General features: G+C 43.4%; 1 protein-coding gene across 2 annotated transcripts in view; it reads left to right on the forward strand.

Moving 5' to 3' along the window:
- AMOT (angiomotin) overlaps positions 1-21571 on the forward strand; it is a 47582-nt gene that overhangs the window by 12593 nt on the left and 13418 nt on the right. The window contains exons 2-7 of one of the 2 annotated variants that reach the window (XM_010715365.2): positions 1297-1458; positions 2842-3760; positions 10019-10472; positions 12361-12505; positions 13971-14063; positions 17446-17591. In XM_010715365.2, coding sequence (XP_010713667.1) covers positions 2889-3760; positions 10019-10472; positions 12361-12505; positions 13971-14063; positions 17446-17591 — 1710 coding nt within the window. In that variant the 5' untranslated portion in view covers positions 1297-1458; positions 2842-2888. The remainder of the gene's footprint in view (positions 1-1296; positions 1459-2841; positions 3761-10018; positions 10473-12360; positions 12506-13970; positions 14064-17445; positions 17592-21571) is intronic. The other variant, XM_019618267.1, reaches the window with a different exon arrangement.

Genomic DNA, 21571 nt, shown 5'->3' on the forward strand with positions numbered 1-21571 from the left:
AGAGGGAAAAAGAAGAGTCAGTTCTACAAGTTTGGGGGAGAAAGGAATCCTTCAATTCTGTTGTGCAAAACTGGGAAAGGAGGCAAGAAATGCTCTAGTTATATGCTATCTTAATGCCTGGTTTAAGGTTCTTTGCTGCATATTTGCTGGCAGCTGTTTTCAATATATCCCTCTCGAGCTCAGTCACCAGTTAAGAATTTGACATTAGAACTTTTTTTCAGCCACCATCTTGAAGTACCACACCACACAACACAGCCTTGTTCCCTGGTTAGATATTGTTCATGTGCCTTGAAATTGCTGTTGACACCTCAAGTATTTAACTTGCAGATGTGAGATAATTTTTCTTGGGTGTGTTGTGCGCTGTAACGAGATGGTGGCAGAAGTCTGCATCCACGTCTGCATTCCTCTGCTACGTCTGCTCATTTTATTTTTCACAGCATTCCAGGAAATTAAGTCAAAATATACATCCCAGTGAATATTTTTAATTTTGCTAGTTTTAATTGCTTGCCCTTACAGTACAAACACAGTGTGCACAAGCAAGTTTCACTTCTTTTGCTTCTTTGCCTTTTTGCTTGGGACACCTCTAGTAGTAGATTTAACTACATCTTGAATAATGTACCTAGAAGCACGTTTTTCTGATTCTCCCCTCAATGGTTAAAGTTTCTTTAGCTCTTTATGTTCAGAAAGGGAAAAGTAACGTAATGAAAGAATGTTTGGGGAATTAGAGCTGGGATCTGCATTGTATTTCTGGCATAGACTTTGGCAGTGTCTTTTTCTTTCTCTCACTTTCCCAGTCCGTAAAATAAAGCTAATGCTTATATACTGATCATTCTCAGTCATTTCTGAAGCATAATTTGTAGTAAGTTTATGAAGCACGTAAGCATAGCACCTCTCGTCAAAGGATTTCTGCTCTAATTTGCCATATACAGTACCACTGAAAAAGGAGCTGTAAGCACAGAGTACTGTCATCTGTGCTGCAGCTTTCATTCTTAGCAAAAAATAAAACAATGGAGTTAAAGAATTAGAGGGTTTTAATCACTGTTTCACTTGGAGGCGCAGATGGAACAGAGCATTGTTGGCAACATTTAATCTTGGAGCAGAAATTGTCATGATTAAAGCAGCAGCTGAGGTAGATTGTTAGGGATATGGGGGTTCATTCATCCTAAAGGGATCAGGTTTGCCGGGCTCTGGGAAAAAAACAAGAAACTACAAAGAAAAATACTAAATATGGGACAAGGTTTGTTATTTCTAGGGTCTGTCTGCCGATTAAAATGATGTTTTCAATGCTTTCCTCAGAATTATTTTGGAAGCGAGGAGAGTATCAAGTGATCTGTCCCACTGAAGAGGAGACTGAAGCCATCTCTGAGTGGAAATTTTGGACGTGCGGGAGGAAGGCTGTGTCCCCCCATGTGCCAGAACCGCTCCTCCTTCCCAAGGAAGTCAAAGTGAAGGACGTAGGTATGTGCCGCTTCAAACAGGATTTCGGAAGAATCACATTTTCGGCCATTCTGTAGGGCCCAAACTCGTAGTTTGATGAGGCAGCCCGGGCTGAGGTGGATTTTACCTTAATTAACGTTTGCAGAAGGGTTCTGTCTTGCCTGACCCATTGAGGCCTTGTATTCCAGGCGAAGACTCGTGTGGTAGGCAGTTCCGAGGGAGGGAACTGGCTGGTTGTGGAGACCTGGAACGAAGCAAGCCTCCAGGTCTCCTGACTCCTGCAGCTCATCCCTGGGTCTGCCAGGGAACGAGCTAGTGTGAGCAAATTGCCTCTTCCTAAGGGACAATGTTGTACAGAAAAAAAGGTGTCAGAAGGTAGTGCCAGAATACCAATGTGTGTTTGTAAAGCATGCTCTGTTCTGAACTGTTCTGGCTCAGAAGTAGCTCTGCTTCTAGTTAAATGCCACAGAGATGTTACTTATTTTGGATATTTCAGCTTATGCAAGGCCAGTGGGTATTAGTTTCCTTGACAATCTCCTGACTCTACTGGGAGACTGAGTGAGGGCTAACTGCTGTTGGTTACTGCCTGTTGAATCTGTTCATTGAGTGTGCTCTTTGAATTTCTCTCATTGGTTCAGTGTTTTTTCCTGTCACTTGTAGATCTTTTTCTGTGCCTTAGATCAGACAACTGTTTTCCTCTTGCATTTGCATGCGTTCAGCTGATGATATTAAGATGTGTGAGGATTTGGTTGCCTTTGTATAGCAGGAAGTTGCAGAGTCCTCACTTGCCCCATTATGTACTATTTTCTGCAGTAGGGAGACGAAGTACTGATCTCACACTGCATATTTATTAACTCTAAAAATCTGCTGGCTATCCAGGTATTCATTACTTGCTTTAACTGATCTAAACTAAGAGATGGATCTACTTCCTGAGAACCATATACAATCTCAACTGAACTTCTTTTTTTCCCCTTCCTTAAAGCGGACAATTTGCTGATTTCACCCTTTTATCTTTGCCTGCCTGCAAACACGGGGAACTTATTTCACTGTTGGTAGCTATAAGTGCAAAACAAACAAGGATCAGGCACTTTTACCATCATCCTGTGAATTATGGGTCTCCTTTCTCCTGAAAGCAGCCTTGCTGTCTGAGGTATTCAGCCTGCATCCCTGCAGCTTGCAGTCGATTGATATTCCTATAAACTTGCAAGTCACCTTTCATCACCTTTGAGTCTTTGCCCCCTAGCATGCAAGTCTTTCTAAGGTCTAAGGGCCTTAATGACCTTCATTGTTATGGGAACCTTTGGTAATCTAACCTGCCTTTTTCTTCTGTATTTTAAGCTATTGCTCTTAAATGTCTTCTGCTTGATCTACTCAGGCGCTAATAACCGTGTCTCCTTTCCTTAGGTCAAGGGCAGCTTTTACATTCCACCCAAAAGGCACCACAGTTTGAGATGAGGAATTCAGAAGAGCAAGCAGCTACGACAGTTTTACAACGCCTGCTGCAGGAGCAGCTCAGATACGGAAACCCAAATGACAACCGTAACCTTCTTGCCTTACACCAGCAAGCCACAGGAAATGCCCCCCCTTTCAACAGCACTGGGAGTCCAGCATCTCAGAACGAAGGGCTGAACTCCCAGGACCACCAGCTCGTGACTCATGCTGCCCGTCAGGAGCCCCAGGGCCAGGAAATACAGGTGGACAACAGCATCATGGAGAAGCAGCTCTCCCCGCGACTCCAGAACAGCGAGGATCTCCCGACCTATGAGGAAGCCAAAGTGCAGTCACAGTATTTCAGGGGCCAGCCGCATGCTAGTGTCGGGGCAGCGTTCTATGTAACGGGGGTGACCAACCAAAAAATGAGGACTGAAGGGCGGCCCACAGTTCAGCGGGTGAGCCCAGGGAAGGTCCACCAGGATGAAGGACTTAAGGACCTGAAGCAAGGACACGTTCGTTCCCTGAGTGAGAGGCTGATGCAGCTGTCCTTGGCCACCAGTGGTGTCAAGGCGCACGCGCCTGTCACGAGCGCACCACTCTCCCCCCTCTCTCCACTTTCTCCTCAGCAATCGAGCGACCCTTATAAAAATTCTGGCTCCAATGAGTTCTACAAGAACTCTGTGCAGCCTCCTTCCCAGCCCAGCATGAAAGGGATGGAGCAGAGGGGTCCTCCTCCGGAGTATCCTTACAAAAATGTGTCCACCCCATCTATGAACTGCAAACCTCAGGACTCGGGGCATTTCTATAGTGATCATCGCGTGAGCCAGCAGGGAAGATCCGATGGGCCTATGATGAGGTATCAACATCCCCCTGAGTATGGGTCAGTCAGGTAAGCAAGATCTTAGAATGGCAGCCAGATAAGAAAAGAAAGCATAAAACTCAGTCCACTGTTTTCACTCCTGAGATAGATTATCTTTCAGCAAAGATTTCATCTCTTTTATATGAGACTATGTATTGTGTTCAGCTGCAGACAGTGTCTGGAAGAACTGTAAGCTCTTTCACTGGCTTAGCTAGAGAGACCTGATGCCTTTTAGAGAGCACAACCAAAAAAAAAAACCAAAACCAAAAAAAACCAGACCAGCTTGATTTTTATGGCAAGGGGAAGTTTAATGCAGCTCCAGAGCCTTGCAGAAGGCTTGCTTTAAAGAAAGGGGAAAAAAAAGGTTGTGGTGTGATTCATTCTAGAAACTTGCAGTTACTTACTGCAGTACTTAAGCTGTGCTTTAATTACATCAGCCAAGGGAAAATATTTTTTTTTTTTAGGTTCAAGCTGCACCTAAATGCCACATAGGAAAGAAGAAAGTGAATGAAATCAATAATGGTGTGGGGAACAACAATGGCCAAAGCTTCCCTTAGAGTTTTCCAGATTTTTCAGTGGGCCAGCACGTAGGAGTAGAAAGTGGTGTGTGCTTTGTTTCTCATTCCAGACTTGCTTGTTTGGCTTTTGTTAATTTTCCTTGCACAATTTGAAATCCCAGCCTGTTCTGGTTCTCTCTAGATTAGAAAGTAGATTTGGCTTGAGCCAAACGCTGATTGCCACATGGGTGAAGATGAAGTTTTATTCAGATGGATTGAAAATATGGCTCCCCTTTACCTGCTTCCTTACTGTCTCATCTCAGTCCAAGGCTGGGGAGAGGGAACTTTGGTATTATGATTTTGGCCTGGCTTTGAATCTAAAAGAGTAATACAAAGGAGCAACAGGAGGGCATTGCTACAGAAGAAAATGGTGAGGTCTCTCTGCATTTGTGTTTGCACATACTTTGTTGTGTTTTGAGGGGAGTGGGAGGAAGAAACCAGTCTGTATTTGGGAACAGAGTCTGAGCTTTGGAGAATTTGAATCTGCTCAGAACCTTCTTAGTCCTATGGGGAGCTATTTTCAGAGTTTGTCCACCATTGTTTGTGATCTGAAATGACTTCAGCAGCATACAAGCCTGATGAAAAGGCCCTTTGATCTGGCTAAATAAATAATAAAGAGGCCAGGAAGAGGGGAAGTAAAGGGTTTGGGGGGTGGTAATGATTGTTGAAGCTCATTGCAAATCTTTTTGAAAATTCAAAGGCCTAAAATCTGCACGCAGGGGAAGGAAACAGATCCTTAATGCTTGTGCTGCATCAGAAATGCTCCTAATATTTAATATAGTGAGTCTGAGACATTGCCTGCTTGCTGTGCAAGGGAGAGGTATTTGAAAACATGCCAACAGTCAGCTCCTCTAGACAGGGTGATTTTTGTCTGTATTGGATGGATCCTGGCTGCTTGGAAAAAAGAGGGGGGAGGAGGAGAAAGGTTCAGCTGGCGAGATTTCCAGTAGGGGAAGCAACTGAAATTTGTCTTCAAAGCACTGGGAATCTAATGAGGTTACTTTTTAACCTAAATAGCTGTACAGAGAAGAGGTTTCCTTTGCAAGCGAATGCTGAAGCAGTAGAACAATTGCAAGACTAATCCATAAATTACAGAGCAGCGTAGTGAAGGAAGGGAGTGAGTCCTCTCCCATTTTAAGAGAAACAGTCATTTAGACAAGAAACCTCTGCTACCAAAGGTGCAGCTGGGCAGTGGCGTGAGCATTTTAAAGGCAGATGGCTGTGAGGAGTGTGTTTGCCTGGCACCTGGCAGTGCTCTTTGCAGCCTCTCTGCAGCGATAAAGTATTTTCAGCCGCTGCAGCTTTCCTGGGCTGCAGCTCTGTTTATCAGGATTAATTGGGATTGGTAAACGTGTGCATTTTTTGAACTGCACGGCAAGGAAACAAAGCCCCTTCTTTCTGCTGGCGAAGCCACACCCTTTTCTGCGGGTTTTCCCCTCATTGTTCAGGGGAATTTGAGGGTGACCTAACGATGCGGTTAAATAAAACCCGTTGAGCAAGATAAACATTGGGGAATTCACTACATTCTCATGCTTCGCCCTCCCCGCTCTGGGAAAGGAATGGGCTGTGTGGTAAGTTTAAACCAGTCTGCAAACTGTTTGCCTCACCTGCTCCTGGGTGGTGTAAGTTTGGGAACACGTATGTGTTCGTAGCAGTGTTGGTTTAATGTAAATACTGGGCATGCCAGGGGCATCTGCGCTGCTATTTGGAAATTGTAAAGTTCAGAAGAGGACTGGCTGCATGCAAAGTTCCAGAATCCCATTCTCTCTTTAATATCTCCATTGGACCTCAGCACCAGCGGTGCCACAAACGTTCAGGTCTCAGAGGAGCCCTGGCCTGGGCGTGCTGCAGTCGTGTCCCCCATGGCAGAACTGGGATGAAGGGGCTGATTGGATTCAGCCTTGTGCACATAGGAGCCTCTCTGCCTGCAATTCCAGCGCCATCCCCTGCCCAAGTGACCGAGTGCTGCTGGGATTAACCCTGCTGACTGCACAGAGACTTTTTAAGAGTTTGTCCCATAATTAGTAAATCCCTTCTGTGTCCCACGTTCTCCTGAGCAGCATCAAAGCGGGGATAATCAGGTGCAGCATGGAGGCAGAACAAAACCACATCAGTTTGATTTCAGCTGCCTGGCTGAGCGGAGCCTGCTCCCTCCTGCACTCTGTGTCCTGGCTCACAGGGAGGGCTGGAGGCAGTGGGGACCCGTGATGGCTTGAGCCTGACGTAGCAGGGGAAGCTGGGAAGGCAGAAATGGTTTTTAACAAGCCAGAGACCTTTCCTGATCTCTTCATTTTTCTGCCCTCCCCGCTTTGCTCCTCTGTGTGTAGATCTTCTGCATGGCTTGGTTTCTGCAATCCTGGCGGCCTCGGCACTCCTGTTGGCTGGGTTTGCTTGCAGAGCCATATCTCTATCTTTGTGACTTAAAAGCTAATGTGACCCTTGTAGTTGCAGAGCCATAAATCCACAGTTGTACTTGGCCCGCATGGCTTGTTTCTTCAGTGTTTGCCAGGGACTGTAAAGGAAGCAGAGATTCTTGTGTCATAGCATTCAAAATGAAGTGGCCCTTAAAGTTCTTTTCTCAAGCTTAAACATTTCTAGGAATTATTGCAGGGTTGTTTTCAGTGTTTGAGATGTATATGACAGCAAGGCAAATTGAAAAATTTGAAACTGAGTAATTTTGTTTTTCAAGTATCTCGAGAGTCTGTCTGCATTTTTGCGTGATATAATTGCAATTACTGCTGCAGGTTACCTGGGGACAGTTTCTCTCACGGAGAAAAGTTTCTGCTACCTTTCTATCAACAATTCTTTTAGGTGACCCCAGGAGTGATTTGTACCTTAAGATTTAGGATTCTCACTTAAAAAATCTCGGGCAAAACCATTGGGTTCATCTGCCTTCTTAAATAAACTCCACAATTCTTACATTAATCTGAGGGGTCTCAGAGCTGGGTTTTAAGTATATATATATATGAGAAGTATATGTATGTAAGTATTTTGTGAGACAAAATTGAAAATAGCAAGGATACTAAAAAGTTCTGTAAATGTGCACGTGAAGGTTTTCATAGATCTTTAAGATCTTTCAAGATCTTAAAAGGCTGAGACGTCACTGTGGGTTTACTGGGAAATATATTTTTTAAACATGGGCTATATCAGCCCTGTTGGATAACCTTGCTGGGAATTTGTGTCATTTTGGAAACTCTAAAGCTGTTGGTAATGCAACAAAATTGGGGCTCCCAGCTCTCATTTTGTACCTTGAACCTGTGAGATTGGTGTATTTTGAAGATGTGGAGGCTTTGGATGTGAATGCCAAAATGCTGGAAATCTTGGAAATATATCTTGATTAGAAATTCTTGGCCAAGATTTCCTAGAGTTCTTCTTTACAGTAGATTTTTTTAAAAAAAGTTGTTATTGTGCATGTCAGTACAAGGAGGGTCTATTCAGAATTTAGCTGTCACTGTCGCGTCTTTGACCTCTTTTCCCTTGAGTTCCTCTCTTTAGTGCTCGGGTCCTGCAGAAACAGCAAGGTTCTGATGGCAGGATGACAAGATGCATTTACTGAAATATCCCAGATTGTCAGCATCCCTATCTAAAGAGTTCCCAGGCTGATATTACCAGCACATGCAGATTGGATTAATCCTATCTGAATAACTGCTTCAAGTTGTTTTCAGAAAGAATTTTGTGGGTTCAAAATGGGAAAGGTTTGTTTTCAGCTAGAGACAGACTGGCAACATAACTATTTTGATCTAACCTCTGCAGGCCATCACAGATTAGTCGTCACAACAAGGTTAGTCCTTAATTGATTATAAGATGAGGAGAACATGACGTCATGTAAAGAGAGAATTGGAGGAGCTGGGGAGTTTGTGAAGACGCAAAGTTTTAACTTTGTAACCTGAGTGAGCTGAGAACGGTGTTGGAAACCACCTGAGACAAACTAGGTGACCTTGAGCACATCCTGTGTTGATTTGCCTTATTCCTCATTGTGAGAACTGACGAATAAAAGTAATGAAATAAATGCATTAAGTGGGGCTGACCTGCCAGGAGAGGAAGAACCAAATTGCTACTACTGATTTGAACATTCCTGAGGAAATTAATTGTACAACTGTCTTATGTGTAACCCCTGAGATCCTTGTGCCACATGTAATCATTCCTGGGAAAATGCAGCTCCTGAAATGATGCTGCTGCTGGGGGACACGGTCACCTGAGTGGGAAGAAGGGAAGAACAGTAACTAGAGTAGTAATTATTTGTTTCTTCCCAAGTGTGAGAATGAGTAGATTTGTTTCCCTGTTAAACAACTTGAATGTCACCTTGGGGGTTTCTCTGCACCTTCTCTGCTGGAAAGCAGGGAAAATGAGATGCAGCTCTGAAATGGTGAACCCTGCCTGAGAACGTATCGACTCCTACGTGCACTGGCAGCCAGATGTGAGTAATACAGACGTTTCCTCTTTGGACGGGTATGAAGAGTTGATGCGTTCGCTCTGCACAGAACAGGAAGGATGATGCCGAGTGTTTGCACATAGGCTGAGAAGCCCATTGTGTAACCCTTTGGCTTCCAGTTCAGGCCCACATCTGCTGCTTTTAACTGACACGTTGCTAACCCTCCTGGTGAGGTGGGAGAGCAGTGCTGGGGGCTGCTGTGAACATCAGTATCCCTGGTGTGCTCAGCACAGCCATTCCGTAGGGTCCTTCCTGTGAGCATAAGCAACCACGGGGGTATTCTGCAGCAGCTCCAGACAGGTGGAACAGTTTGTGCTTTTCCAGCTGCAGGGTTTCAACTGCAGCCCAGAGGATAGGAAATTTTATCAGAACAGGAGAACTGCAGAACATGCTGAACTGCCAGAGTGGGTCTGCATCAGCCTGAGTTCTGTGCTTGAGAAGAGGTTGACTACCACTTGGAGAGGGTAGACCTCAGCTGCTAGTGTAAAGAACGTCTAGAGAAGTTAGAGATTGAATATCATGGGAGGAAGAAGCATAGCCTGCCCTCTGAGATCATCCAAGTATGGTAAATCCACGGTTTCTAAAAAAGGTTTTTTCAGTGGTAATGTAGCAGAGCTTAAAATGGGGATCTCCAGAGTCCATGAAACATGAGCTGGAGTTAGTTCTGTGAATAGATGCAAGCGTGTTGCAGATGTCTAGGTCTGTGTTTGATATCCTCTAGACGTTACTGTTAGGAACAATGAGCATACTTACTACATTGGACAAAAGGCTCCTTCTGACTCTTAGGTTTGTTTTCACATCCTTTAACTGTGATTTGACCAGGCGTGTTGGTTGATGCTTGGGAAAGCTTGCACCACTGGTGCTGGCCTGGCAACAGGGAGCTTAGCCAATTCCTTTAACTTTGTATCCTTGATTACTGAAGAAGATTAATTGTTTTCTCTTTAAGAGATTGCATTTTTCAGGACAAAACAGAAGTTCTCAGCTCAGCCATTTTATTCACAGCGCATGGAAAAAAGTTGTAAAAATAATTTTTGCCAGTGGTTGCTGATGGAATTTCTCTTAGTGTTTCTGTATAAAATAGACACGTGATTACGACCATCACATACTTAGAATTGATTTTCTGGTACCAGATTTATTTTTAAAGCATATATTTAAACAAATGTATATTCAAAGCCCAGAACATGAGGGGTTTTTGTGTGGAAATACCTGTGAATAGGAGCTATACAGCTCATGCCTTTATCACTTGGTTCATGCATCATCTGCATGACTTTGATGGAATTTCTGCTCTCTGTTTTCCAGGCAGAACCCAGATGTGCAGCTGCAGTTACAACAGAGACCACCTCACCACCACAGTCCAACTTCTTCCTTGACATCTTTGGGATCTTTGACCTTGCTTCAGTCTCCACCACCATCCAGGCTGTCCCCTTCCCAGCACCAGCAACCCCTGACTCCAAGCCAGGGAGATCCTGGCATTCTGCCACGGACCCAGCAGCCTTTCTTGTCAAACCAAGTCCATCAGGGAGATTTGTACCGACTATGCCAGCCTTTCCTTGGCCCGCAGCAGCAGCAAGGCGATTCCTATTCAGTGATGTCCCGGGCTCAGCAGATACCTTCCCCATATCAGCAGATGCAAGTAGATCCTTTTGCCATAGTTTCCAGGGCCCAGCAAATGGTGGAAATCCTGTCGGAAGAAAACCGGTCTCTGCGACAGGAGCTGGATGGGTGTTATGAGAAGGTAGCCCGACTGCAGAAGGTGGGTGTTCTTGAATGTCAGACATTCTCCTGTGTCTGGTATCATCCATAATTGAATGATCTAATCTGCAGTTGTTACGTTGCTTGCTTAAGGGATTGATTTATCTACTTCAGAGTCTTTTATATGTAGATAGAATAATTGTATCCTGTCCCTTTGGGCAGTCCTTAACTTAATCGGAAGATAGAATCAAAGCCTTCGGTTTTATTCTGAGAGCTAATTGACCATGCTCAAAAGAGCATCTTCATCAGCTGTCTCAAAGAGGCTGGCTGCTTGACTTGCTTAATTAAAGCTAGTGTTTTTATTTCCAGGATAGCAGCACTTTGTTTTCCCATCAGTCTGAAAGAGTTTAGAGACTGTGGGAAGGATTCATCTGAGCTGACTTGAGTACGTGGTCACACAAGTAGACAACAGGGAGCATGACTGCAAAACTGGCTGGCAGGACATAGTGCAGGAGAAATACTGCTGCTATGGCTACATTAGAGACATTTGGATTGCAGGGCTGAAACTAACACTTTGTCACTGGAGTCACATAAAAAGCCCTCTCTCAGTACTGCACAACCGCTATGAAAACTTAGAAGCCTCTTTGGATCAAGCTATTTACCACCTTTGGCTTTATGGAACAAGTAGAATAGGTGATGATAAAGCCCTTCTCCCATACATTAAAAACAGTAATAAAAAATTCCAGTGAGAGCCATCACTAATAAGCATGAGGAATATTTTCATTGCAGCCTTCTAGAAATAACTTCTGGATGACCAACAGTTTAAAGTTGCACAGCCGGTCAGCCTTGCTTTGCTTTGCAGCTGTGAAAAGGCTAATGCTGCTTGTAGCCTAGGACTTTGTGGGCCTTTCTGTGCTCTTTGCACTGAGCAGTCTCCAGGACCATAAAAATGTGTGTCTGATTAAAACATTTGTTTGAGTTCAGATGACCAGTGTGGCTTCCCACGCTGATTTATTTCCTACGTTGCCTCTTTCCAGGGACATATGTTCACTGTGTTGTATTTTATTTGGAAGGTTCCTCGTCAGGAAATGCTTTAGAGAAATGTTTGACTGCTTCCTGATAATGAAAGAAGGATACCAGTCATCTCCCTTCAGTGCCCCTATTGATCGCTGAGTATGTGCATCCATACTTCTCTAGCAGTGCAAAGCTGTGCCTGGCAAGGAGAGTTAGAAGTGAATGTTCTCCTGCTCTAGGTGATCAGCTGCTTGCTGCAGCTTAAATCAAGCAGCTTTACACTGAAGGCTAGCAGGAAGGAGAAAACTTATTTTAGTGTAGTCGTTTGTGCGTGTCTTTGTTCCACCCTCCCCCTGAGTTAAGTAGGTGGAATATTTTAAAATACAACTAAGATGTGCAAGTGTAATGATAGAACATCAGAAGGCTTTATTGTGAATTTTGGACTGTTACAAATCAGCAGAGTTCATCAGCAGTGTAGGATCTGCTACTAGCATTTTTTAGTATAGGTTGACTTTCTTGTTTTATTTTACTTAACCAACTCAGTATCACATTAGCTATTTCTTCAAAATATATATATATATATATTATTTTATTTTATTTTTTTTTTTTGCCCAAACTGATACTAGTATCAAACTGTTCTGGACTTACAAAAAAGGAGTAGATGACATTTGCACTTCTTCAGTTCACTGTATCAGTACTCTGATTGTGTTGGGGAAGTAGAACTAGAGACTGGAAGCAGAGTCCAGATTTTCATTCCAGCCACTGGTATTCGTAATGAGGATCCCTCAGAAAATGAGATTCTGTCATTTCATTTGATGTGTAGCTGCATTTTATCTCAACAAAGAAAACAAGAGAAGGCAATCTCCTTTCTGAGATTAAATGAAAAGAATTGTTAGTGATAAAATAGTGTGTGCTTGTTTTCACTTCCACTGCAGCTGGAAACAGAAATTCAGCAAGTTTCAGAGGCATACAAAAACCTGGAGAAATCATCCTCTAAGCGGGATGCCCTGGAGAAGGCCATGAGAAACAAGCTGGAAGGAGAAATTCGTAGGCTTCATGATTTCAACAGGGATCTGAGAGGTGAATTAAGTAAAACTTTTCTTCAATATTGTGTTTTTACTGTTGTACTTACTGACCAAGCCAGTGTGTTGCCATGGGAGTCATTGTGTCTGGTGACACAATTGGATATGACTGGATACTTGGGTATATCCAGTAGTCTGGGATTTTAAGCATTTGCTGAGAGTATGAGAAGACAGGTTTAGAAGAGTGCTGTTGTCTCATTTCTAGCCTGTTTCTCATTGAGAAGAAACGTGATAAGCCAAATGCCATAAACCAGATGCAGGCCTGGAATTCTCTTGTCTTATTATCCTAGACACAATTTGTACAATTTGTTCAGTTTATCCAAATGGGAAGATGCTTTGCTGACTGCCTAATCCCACACCAGGCATGTTCACTTTATTTCCTGTCCAATGACCTCTCTGCACTGACATACAAATTGCAGTGTCTGTTCTTCCTGAAGGTCTTGTCATTCCTTATCAACATAGGCATCTGTTTTTTTGGATCCCTTTTCTTTTCCAAAGTGAGATGTTGTTAGTGTCTGGTTCTTGCTAAGAGGCTGAGGCAGCACAATGGCTGGCAGTGGAGAGTGGTGTTGAATGGTATTTGACCTTAATGTGAGTCAAAGTTTAAACATTAGTTTGAAAGGCAAAAAACAACTGCAGTTTTAGATGTGTGAAAGTGTATAATCAGTCTTGTAAAATGTAAGTTTAATTTTTGTTCCAAAAGCCAGATTGTCCTACATGTTATCTTCTTTCTCTGTCTGTAGTCTTGGAGTAAGATCATGTTTTCAGAAGCTGTTTGCATCCAAAATATGAGGCCATAAAGTGCCCAGTGCTAGTGAGAGAGACAGTGCACAAAGGCCTGCATTAAATAATTTTATTCATAATAAAACACTGCATAAATATTTCATTTTTATTTTCATAATTGAATACAAATTTCTAGTGGCCTACAGCAGCAGAACTGCTAAGCTATCCCTGGGATTTTATGTTTTTCTCTGAAGTCAGGTAATCAGACAACAGTGGTTTAATCTTTGAACTGTTAAGATGTAGTGGAGGATTATAAGGGAATCTTTTAATTACGCGGGGAGATTTATTTGTGTGGGAAAAATGAGTTTATTTGGAGAGATTTTTGAAACCATTCTTTATAAAACTTGTGGCACAGAAGACTGAAATATATCAGCTCTTCATACTGAATCCTATAGGGAATCTCAACATCTGTGAAAGTAGAAAAAAATAAACATATAAATTAGGTTACAAATGTTTAAAGTAATTTTTTTTTTTAAACTCTGTTTAATCTGTTTTGTCTCCTTGAAAATATTTTCTAAAGGACATAATTAGAAACATTTAAGAAATGAATGGCAGCTTTTGATAGTCTTTTCACTTTTGACTGTGTAGAACTAGAAGATCCACTCTTTGAGCTTGCGGGTCTTTAATGCTTGAAAGTTTTTTTGATTCTTTAGCATTTCTTTTCTTGAAAAATTCTGCAGAACGTATGGAGACAGCCAACAAGCAGCTTGCGGAGAAGGAATTTGAGGGGTCTGAGGACAATCGGAAAACCATCTCTCAACTCTTTGCACAAAGTGAGTTATACAGCCATTATGGGTCATTAGGAGTGCTCTGGTCACTCTTAAAAGGATAAACATGCAGCAGATGAATGTAGGAAACTGACAGATCTGACCTACCAGGACTGAAATTGGGGCACTGACAGTCCAAAACTGGCAGTGCAGAGAGGAGGACAAATTTAAGAATTCTTTTTCTGTCAGTATGTACAGTCTATCTGATGGTGTTTGCTAGAGATTTTGGAGCATACTTAGTGTACAGTTGCACTGTAAAAATAGTGTTTACTCCATAATGTGTAATAGAATTTGAGCAACTGTTTTCTTCCCCGAAAGCTTTGGAATTAAACCTTCCCAGACTGCCAAGAATCCTGGCATGAGTTAGGGACAGTGGGACTGGAACCCTGAAGGTCTCCTATCTCTCTCCTCTTTAATTTGCTGCTGCCCTATCCAGTTCAGCACAAGCAGGGGGGATTAAAAATGCCTGCAGTATGCTGTGCTGCGTAAGTGTCATGAATTCTGTGTGCAGCAGTGGATTTATCACAGGGCAAATCAAAATGACAGATGTGAAATGCTGCTTTTCCTTTGTACAAAAATGTCTCAAGGCTGATGGCAGCGAGCCAACTTTCCTTTCATTCCATACTGGGCTCCACCCTTCTGACAATGCTTACTTTTTCACAATTGTTATATAAAAAAGTAATGCAATAGAAAGTAAAGTTGCAAAATAGTGATTTCTGTCTGAAGTAACACAGGCTGCTTCTGCTCTGACAGATGCTGGTATCCCCCTCTTGTGTTGTCGTTAGCTTATTCCTTGTGGCCTACATTGCAAGTAGAAAGCTGTCAGTGTGTGAGTTCTGCTCTCCTGGTGGTAGTGGGAAGTCTGTGATTGTACTCTGGCCTTTAGGATTTCATAGGTTTGCCCAGGGAGGTGGGAAGGCCAAAGCTGTGAAGCCTTAGGTGCCATTTCTACTTCTGGATGCATGTGGAGAGCTTAGTGCTGTGTTTTGTCGATCTCAGCATTTCTTTGGATGCTGTAGGCGCTTGTTGGTGAAGCAGAACTCATTTGAAGAAAAGTCTGGAATAAAACCTCCAAAAGCTTTGCTGCAAGCACTTACAGATTAACAGAGTGCTGGCACTGATTGATACCTTCTGGCGTAATGCCACCCTACCTCATCTCTGCCCATCTTCTGCAGTACGTTTTAACGTGCTGACACTGTCAGCAGCTCATTTCCTGGGTGGAGGAGAAATGCTAGGATGGGAGAGATGGGGAACTGAATAGAATAGGCTGGTATTGACATTGGCCTTTATCCTTGTGTCTTATGTCCAAGGTTAGCTGTGAATTGCAGTTGGAATTTGCTATGCAGAGCTCTGAGATGCTGCTGGTGGAGAGATTTCTTCTGTAACCTATGTGTGGGCTGCATCAGTTCCCTAGCAAAAGGGAATCTTTAGCTGTTCTGTGTTGCTAAAGCTTTGCTCTTGGCTCTTCTGCTGGCAGAAGGAAGGGAGTAATTGTGGTTCTGTAAATATAGTTATGCACATGCTCGCACAAATGTGCCTGTGTACTCCATATGCAGTCTGTCCTAACACCCAGAATCTAGTTCCTGTTTTTCAAGCCTTACACTCCTTGTCCTCATTCCTTTGTCGTGGGATATTACTTTCTGGAATGTAGTTTCTCTGGTGTTGTCAGTGCTGGGTGTAGATCACTGCAGGGAGTATTCTGTGGTTATGTATGCAGTGAGTATGTTAATGTTATCATTGTAGCTGGTTGGCATGAGCTGGGAATGACAGCATAGGGCAGAGGACATCAGCTTTGTGTTGTGGCTTTGCTTTATACTCTTGTGTGATAATTTCATCAGTTCCAAGTTATTTTATCCTGGATGGCTTTTTTGTTGTTGTTGTTTTGTTTTTTTTAATGAAAGCAGTTAACCTGTTCCTGAAACACAAAGCATAGGTACTCCCACTGTGTCCAGCTCTTTCTGGAGAGCAGCAGAAAGGGAATAAGTGCATGCATCAGTACAGGTTAGGGGCTGACCTGCTGCAAAAGATCTCTGCAGAGAAGGACCTGGGTGTCCTGGTTAATAACAGGGTGGCCATGAGCGAGAAGTGTTCCCTGGTGGCCAAGAAGGCCAGTGGTATCATTGGGGTCCATTAAAAAGAGCATGGCCAGCAGGACGAAGGAGGTGATTCCTCCCCCCCGACCCTGCTCTGCCCTGGCAAGGCCACATCTGGAGTTCTGTGTCCAGTTCTGGGCTCCCCAGTTCATGGAAAACAGGGATTGTCCAGAAGAGTCCAGTGGAGGGCCACAAAGATGAAGAGGGGCTTGGAGCATCTCCTGTACAAGAAAAGGCTGACAGACCCGGGGCTGTTCAGTCTGGAAGAGAGAAGGCTGAGAGGGAATCTCAGCGCTGTTTACATAAATACCTAATGGGCAGGAGTCGAGTGGATGGGGCCAGGCTCTTTTCAGTGGAGCCCAATAACATGATGGGTGCAGACTGGAACAGAGGAAATTCCATGTGACCATGTGAAAATGCTTAGAGGGTGACAGCACTGGAACAGGCTGCCAGAGAGACTGGAGTCTCATTCTCTGGAGTTATTCACAACCCAGCTGGATGCTTTCTTGTGCAGCCTTCTACAGGGAACCTGCTTTAGCAGGGGGGTTGGACTCAATGATCTCCAGAGGTCCCTTCCAACCTCTGTGATTCTGTAACCAGCCACTGTGCTTGGAGTGGCTTTAGAGCACTAAGCATGAACTCTCAGTGCTGGGCAGAAAGCTTTGTTGAACTGCAGGTGTGTTTTGAGTAGTGACAGAACAGATACAGGTGCGTAGGTCCTGGCCCAAAGGGTTGTTTTTAAGGGCAGTAGAGGAGGACCAAGGAGTTTTCCTTGCTTTTCCTCTGGTGAAGCTGACTTCCAAGCAGGGTGAGTGCATGTTCTCTTGAGAAGGTGAGCAACTGCCCCAAGCAGAACACCTTTTCTTCACACCATGTCCACAAGCAGGAGTACAACATCTTCAAGCTCAAAAGCTTCCCGTCTACCCTCCCCAGCCAGGGGTATTAAAACTACGCAGTTTGTTTTCTAGTGTTGAAAGCTCAGAGGTGAAGAGGTGCCAAGTTTTGCTAACCATCTGTATAATCAGAGCAAATTACCTAACTGTACTGAGTGATACGTCTTCTATTCCTCCATGCTAGCATTGTGGCATATTGTTACTTGAAGGTAACATGCTTGTTTTTCAGGGTTACAAATTCTTCCTTGAAGGCCACATAGTTTTTATCCCTTAAGCAATAGATTTGCGTTCTGTGTCTTGTAAGAAGTTGCCCCATCTTTCCTTCACTCTGGAGTAAAGAACTGCTGAAAGTTGAGTAGAGAAGAGTGTCTTCTGTTGATAACTTTCACTTCATTTTGGTAGACAAAGAAACACAGCGGGAAAAGGAGAAACTGGAAATAGAACTGGCTGCTGCACGCTCCACCAATGAAGACCAGCGAAGACACATTGAGATCCGAGACCAGGCCTTGAACAATGCTCAGGCCAAGGTGGTGAAACTGGAGGAGGAGGTAAGGACGCTGGGAGAGAGAAACTGGGGCAATCTGCATTCCAGTAAAAGTGACTCTGGAAATAAGTTTATGTTGTGAAATAATAAGGAAATCTACTAGCTTCAAAGCTGTTTATATCGGCTTAGCTTTGTGTTGGTTAGCTAAGCCTCTGAACTGCTCACAGATAAGCCACAAATCTGTACTTTCTTGGAAGTTCTGTCATCTGAGCAGCCACGTTTCATTTTCTTTTTGTTTTAACTGATAAAAGTGGGCTGGAACTGAAATCCTAGCCCTCACAAATTCTTGAATTTGGCAGAAATTCAGATCTGGATGGACTTCTAATTAATAGCAAATGAATGCAGCCTGTCCCCTAGCCAAATGTTCCACTTACACCAGGTTATCATGGCGCACAGTGGAGATCACTATATATGCCTAGTGTTTGTAATAAGCTGTGCATGACATGACCTTGGTTGTTTTCTTTCCCTTTCCTCCCAGGGGGGATAATGCAGTTGAGCTGCTTAGCTGGACAGCTTTCACAGTAGTTTCTTTTGTAGCCTTGTCCCTGTCATTCACACATGGCTCCCACTTCACAGCCCTTCTGCGTCATACTAACTGTCCTGCCTACTCCTTTCCTCTCAAAGGCTCCATTTCCTTGTCCTAGCCTCTGCTTCCTCTACTCCTACTCTTCCTCCATAGAGAGCCCCTGGAGGAAATTTCATGACCAGGCAGACTTCCTCCACTGCAGGTTTGTTTTTTTCTTCAGTTCTGCCATCTGCCTGCCTACCAGCAGTCATGATCACCCTCAGGAGCACTGTGCTTACATCCACCTGCATCTTGCCATCTTAGAGACATTCCTCAGTCCTTGTCTGCTTTTCCTCTTCTCTGTTCAGGATCCCTTTGTGCCAACAGAGGAGGAATGGTCCAGTATTTAGTGAGCATCTTCCTGTCATAACTTGCCTGCTTTCATTTTCTTCCAGGCAGATATGCACTCACCTTCTTAATTTTAGTCTGTTCTTCTCTAAGTTTGTATTTGCCTCAGTAGTTTTTCCCCAAACCTCCTGTTGTTTCTTTCCCTGCTGTCCTTCATTTTTCCCTCTGCAGTATCATTTTAATCTCTACATCTTCATGGAGGCCCTTCCTCAGTATCTCCTCTCCTGGTATTGCTCTGCCCATACAGGATATGGATGCTGGGTTACCAGTCATCACGCTTTAGTTATCTTTCTCTGCTGTTCTCCACCTCTCTTTCCTATCTCCATCGCATGAAATGTGTCCAGTTTCTCTTTCCTTTCCAGGCCCACACACCATGGTTTACACCATCCTGTTTCTCTTCTCCCCATTTTACTGATAGGGTGTCTCTCACCTTTGTTTGTTCCCAATTTCAAATCACCCCATCTTCCCCACCCCAAACAAACACTGCTTTCTCCCAGCTTTGCTGCAAACTACTGGCAAGGCCACTTCAAAAGCATCCCATGCTGGAATGCTTGCAGAGCTTAGTCCGGTGCTTAGTATCAACAAACTGGGGAGCCAGCTTCTGCACAAAACAAATTGTGATAGTGAAGAAAGACGAGTAGATTCAGAGGAATGCTTAAATATCACTGGCCACATTCAGCCTCATGCACAGCTGACAAGTGCAGTGATTTCATTAGGATGGCAGCATTCCCTTGCAGACTTGCACCTTGGTGTCTCTGGGGACAGGGAGCATTAAGTATAGGGAAAACACATGTGAAATGGTTCTGTTTGGCTCTTTCAAACTTTTCTGTCAATTGATCCTGCGATGTGTGGAATATGCTTGCCTCCTATTCAGATTTCAACAATGATTCTAAGAGTCTCACATGTGACAAACCTAAGTACCCAGGACAACTTTGTGGGTTCTCTCAAACTATTCACATGCTTGGAGCTGACTTGTATGGAGATGCTATAATCAGCCAGGGCCAGCATACATAGCAGTTGACTAGGTCAAACTTCTATGTAGGGTTTGAGTCTTCAGAGGCAATAATAATGATATGGTTTCTTTTCAAAAGATATATCATTTTACTAGAAAAAGTGGTTTCAGTGCTGATGCAAAGAACAGGGAAATAGGTAGGTAAATGTGACTGGATTGCATAATAGCTTAAAAAATATCCAAACACACCTATGCTGGTACAGAGTGAAATGCCCTACTTCAGGTTGCATGAGGGTTTGTGGTCATTTGCATCCGACCTTTGCTCAGATCCCAGGGTGTGCAGGAAGTGCCACCCTTCCTGTTGTAGATGAATATGGAAGTGTCTCAGTGAGGGAGCAGGAATTAACTCTGCCTTTTCCTAGAGGTGAGGGGGAATAAAGGAAAAAGAAGGGATGAAGACTCACTTTTGCAGCTTTTCCAAATCACTTTTTAATGAAATTCTTAGGATTAGAAAGCATTTGTTGCCTCATTAGCTTTAAATTGTGGGAACTTCTGAAATCCCTGAGCTGTATGGTGACTGCAGACAGCCAAGCAAGCTGTTTGGTGCTCAGAGCACCATTCACAAGGGAGTCTGAATGTCAGCCTGAGTCAGTGGTGTTCAGTGACCAAGATATATAAACAATTTGTCAATTATTTCTTCTGTTCCTGCCAGCCTCATCTGGGTTGCTGGTCCCTGTAATTGTCAGGAATTTCCAAACTGGTCCTGCAGAAGAGGGTGGAGTTTCTTACGCTAAGGTTTGGCAGCCATTCTGGCTCAAGGCCTGAGGGGAGTGTGCATATTTCAGTTGCATCCTGTAATGCGAGTTTTCAGCTTTTTTTCCCTTCCGTTTTGATTTCCTATTGAGCAGAGTTACCCTGCCTTGTATTCACTAGAACCTTTATGAAAAGAGTATTTTATTTCTGTTGTAATGAGACCTATAAGCCATGTATCACAATGACTGAATTTGTGTTGGTATTGGAACTTACATGTTCCATATAAAAGCCTTTGCCTGAATTGTGGGTTTGAGCAAAACCACTCGTGTGTAAAACGTATGTACTTTTCTACTCCTATGGAGCTTTGGGAGTTTTATGCACACTGGATTTTTAGCATTCAAATTAGAGAGTAGGAAGAGATAAAGGAGTGGTAAAAGCAATGAAGAAAGGAATGATCTTGGAGATACTTTGCTTTTGGAAGCGAAAGTAGATATTCAGAGCATTTCCCATGTCTATTAGCAATGATGAAATGACTCGTCAAGTTTAGAACGATCTGCCATTAAAATTAGATAGTGTGGAATTTGTTTTTGCCAAGTGCTAAAAAGGATGAGTGATCATGGGAATTTAAAACAAACTTAAATATGCCTCTAGACAGGCTTGCAAAGTATGTAGATGTTGTATATATCATTTTTAAACTTTACTACTTCTATACATAAAAATACCCAGTAATTAAGCCCTGTGTTCACCATCTCTATTTTCATTCTTCCCTTTGATAGATGTTGCACAGTAATGCTTAAGTCAGCAGCTTATTAAAATTATTGCTAGTGAAGTATGTCTGTTTTTTTTAATCAGAACTTCAGATTATTTCCATTGCATGCAAGAACTTTGAGATAAATCGAATATATGTAAAGTAAAATGCTTGTTGGCTTAAAAACGTGTATCACAGAAATGGCTGGTGATAATATCTGCAGCTAATGCAGCTAAAATTTCTCACTTTGGAGCACAGGTTGCCACGATGGTCTCCATTCTGCTTTGAATGGCTGCAGTGTGCAGCAGATGTGTAGCTGGGGGGTAGTCAAAGATGGCCCATGTTGTCAAATGGTCATATTACCATGCTTTAACCAGCATCTGCTAACATACACCTTGAGACCCTTTGGCAAGCAAAGCAGGTGGTTCAGCTTTGCTATGGGCCAAAGGCGGAAAGGACTGTCCTGACCAGCATGAGGCTCTGGGTAAGGGCTGCCCCGTTGTGAGTCCTTGCCAGGCGGGTAGTATTGTACCAGGGAGTTTGGTGTGAAATACTTGGCCTAACCACAACTGCTAGATATCGGGAGTTCAACTGCTACTACTCTCACACCTTTAAAAA

This window comes from Meleagris gallopavo, chromosome 9, assembly GCF_000146605.3.
Source record: "Meleagris gallopavo isolate NT-WF06-2002-E0010 breed Aviagen turkey brand Nicholas breeding stock chromosome 9, Turkey_5.1, whole genome shotgun sequence".
Classification (NCBI taxonomy): Eukaryota; Metazoa; Chordata; class Aves; order Galliformes; family Phasianidae; genus Meleagris; species Meleagris gallopavo.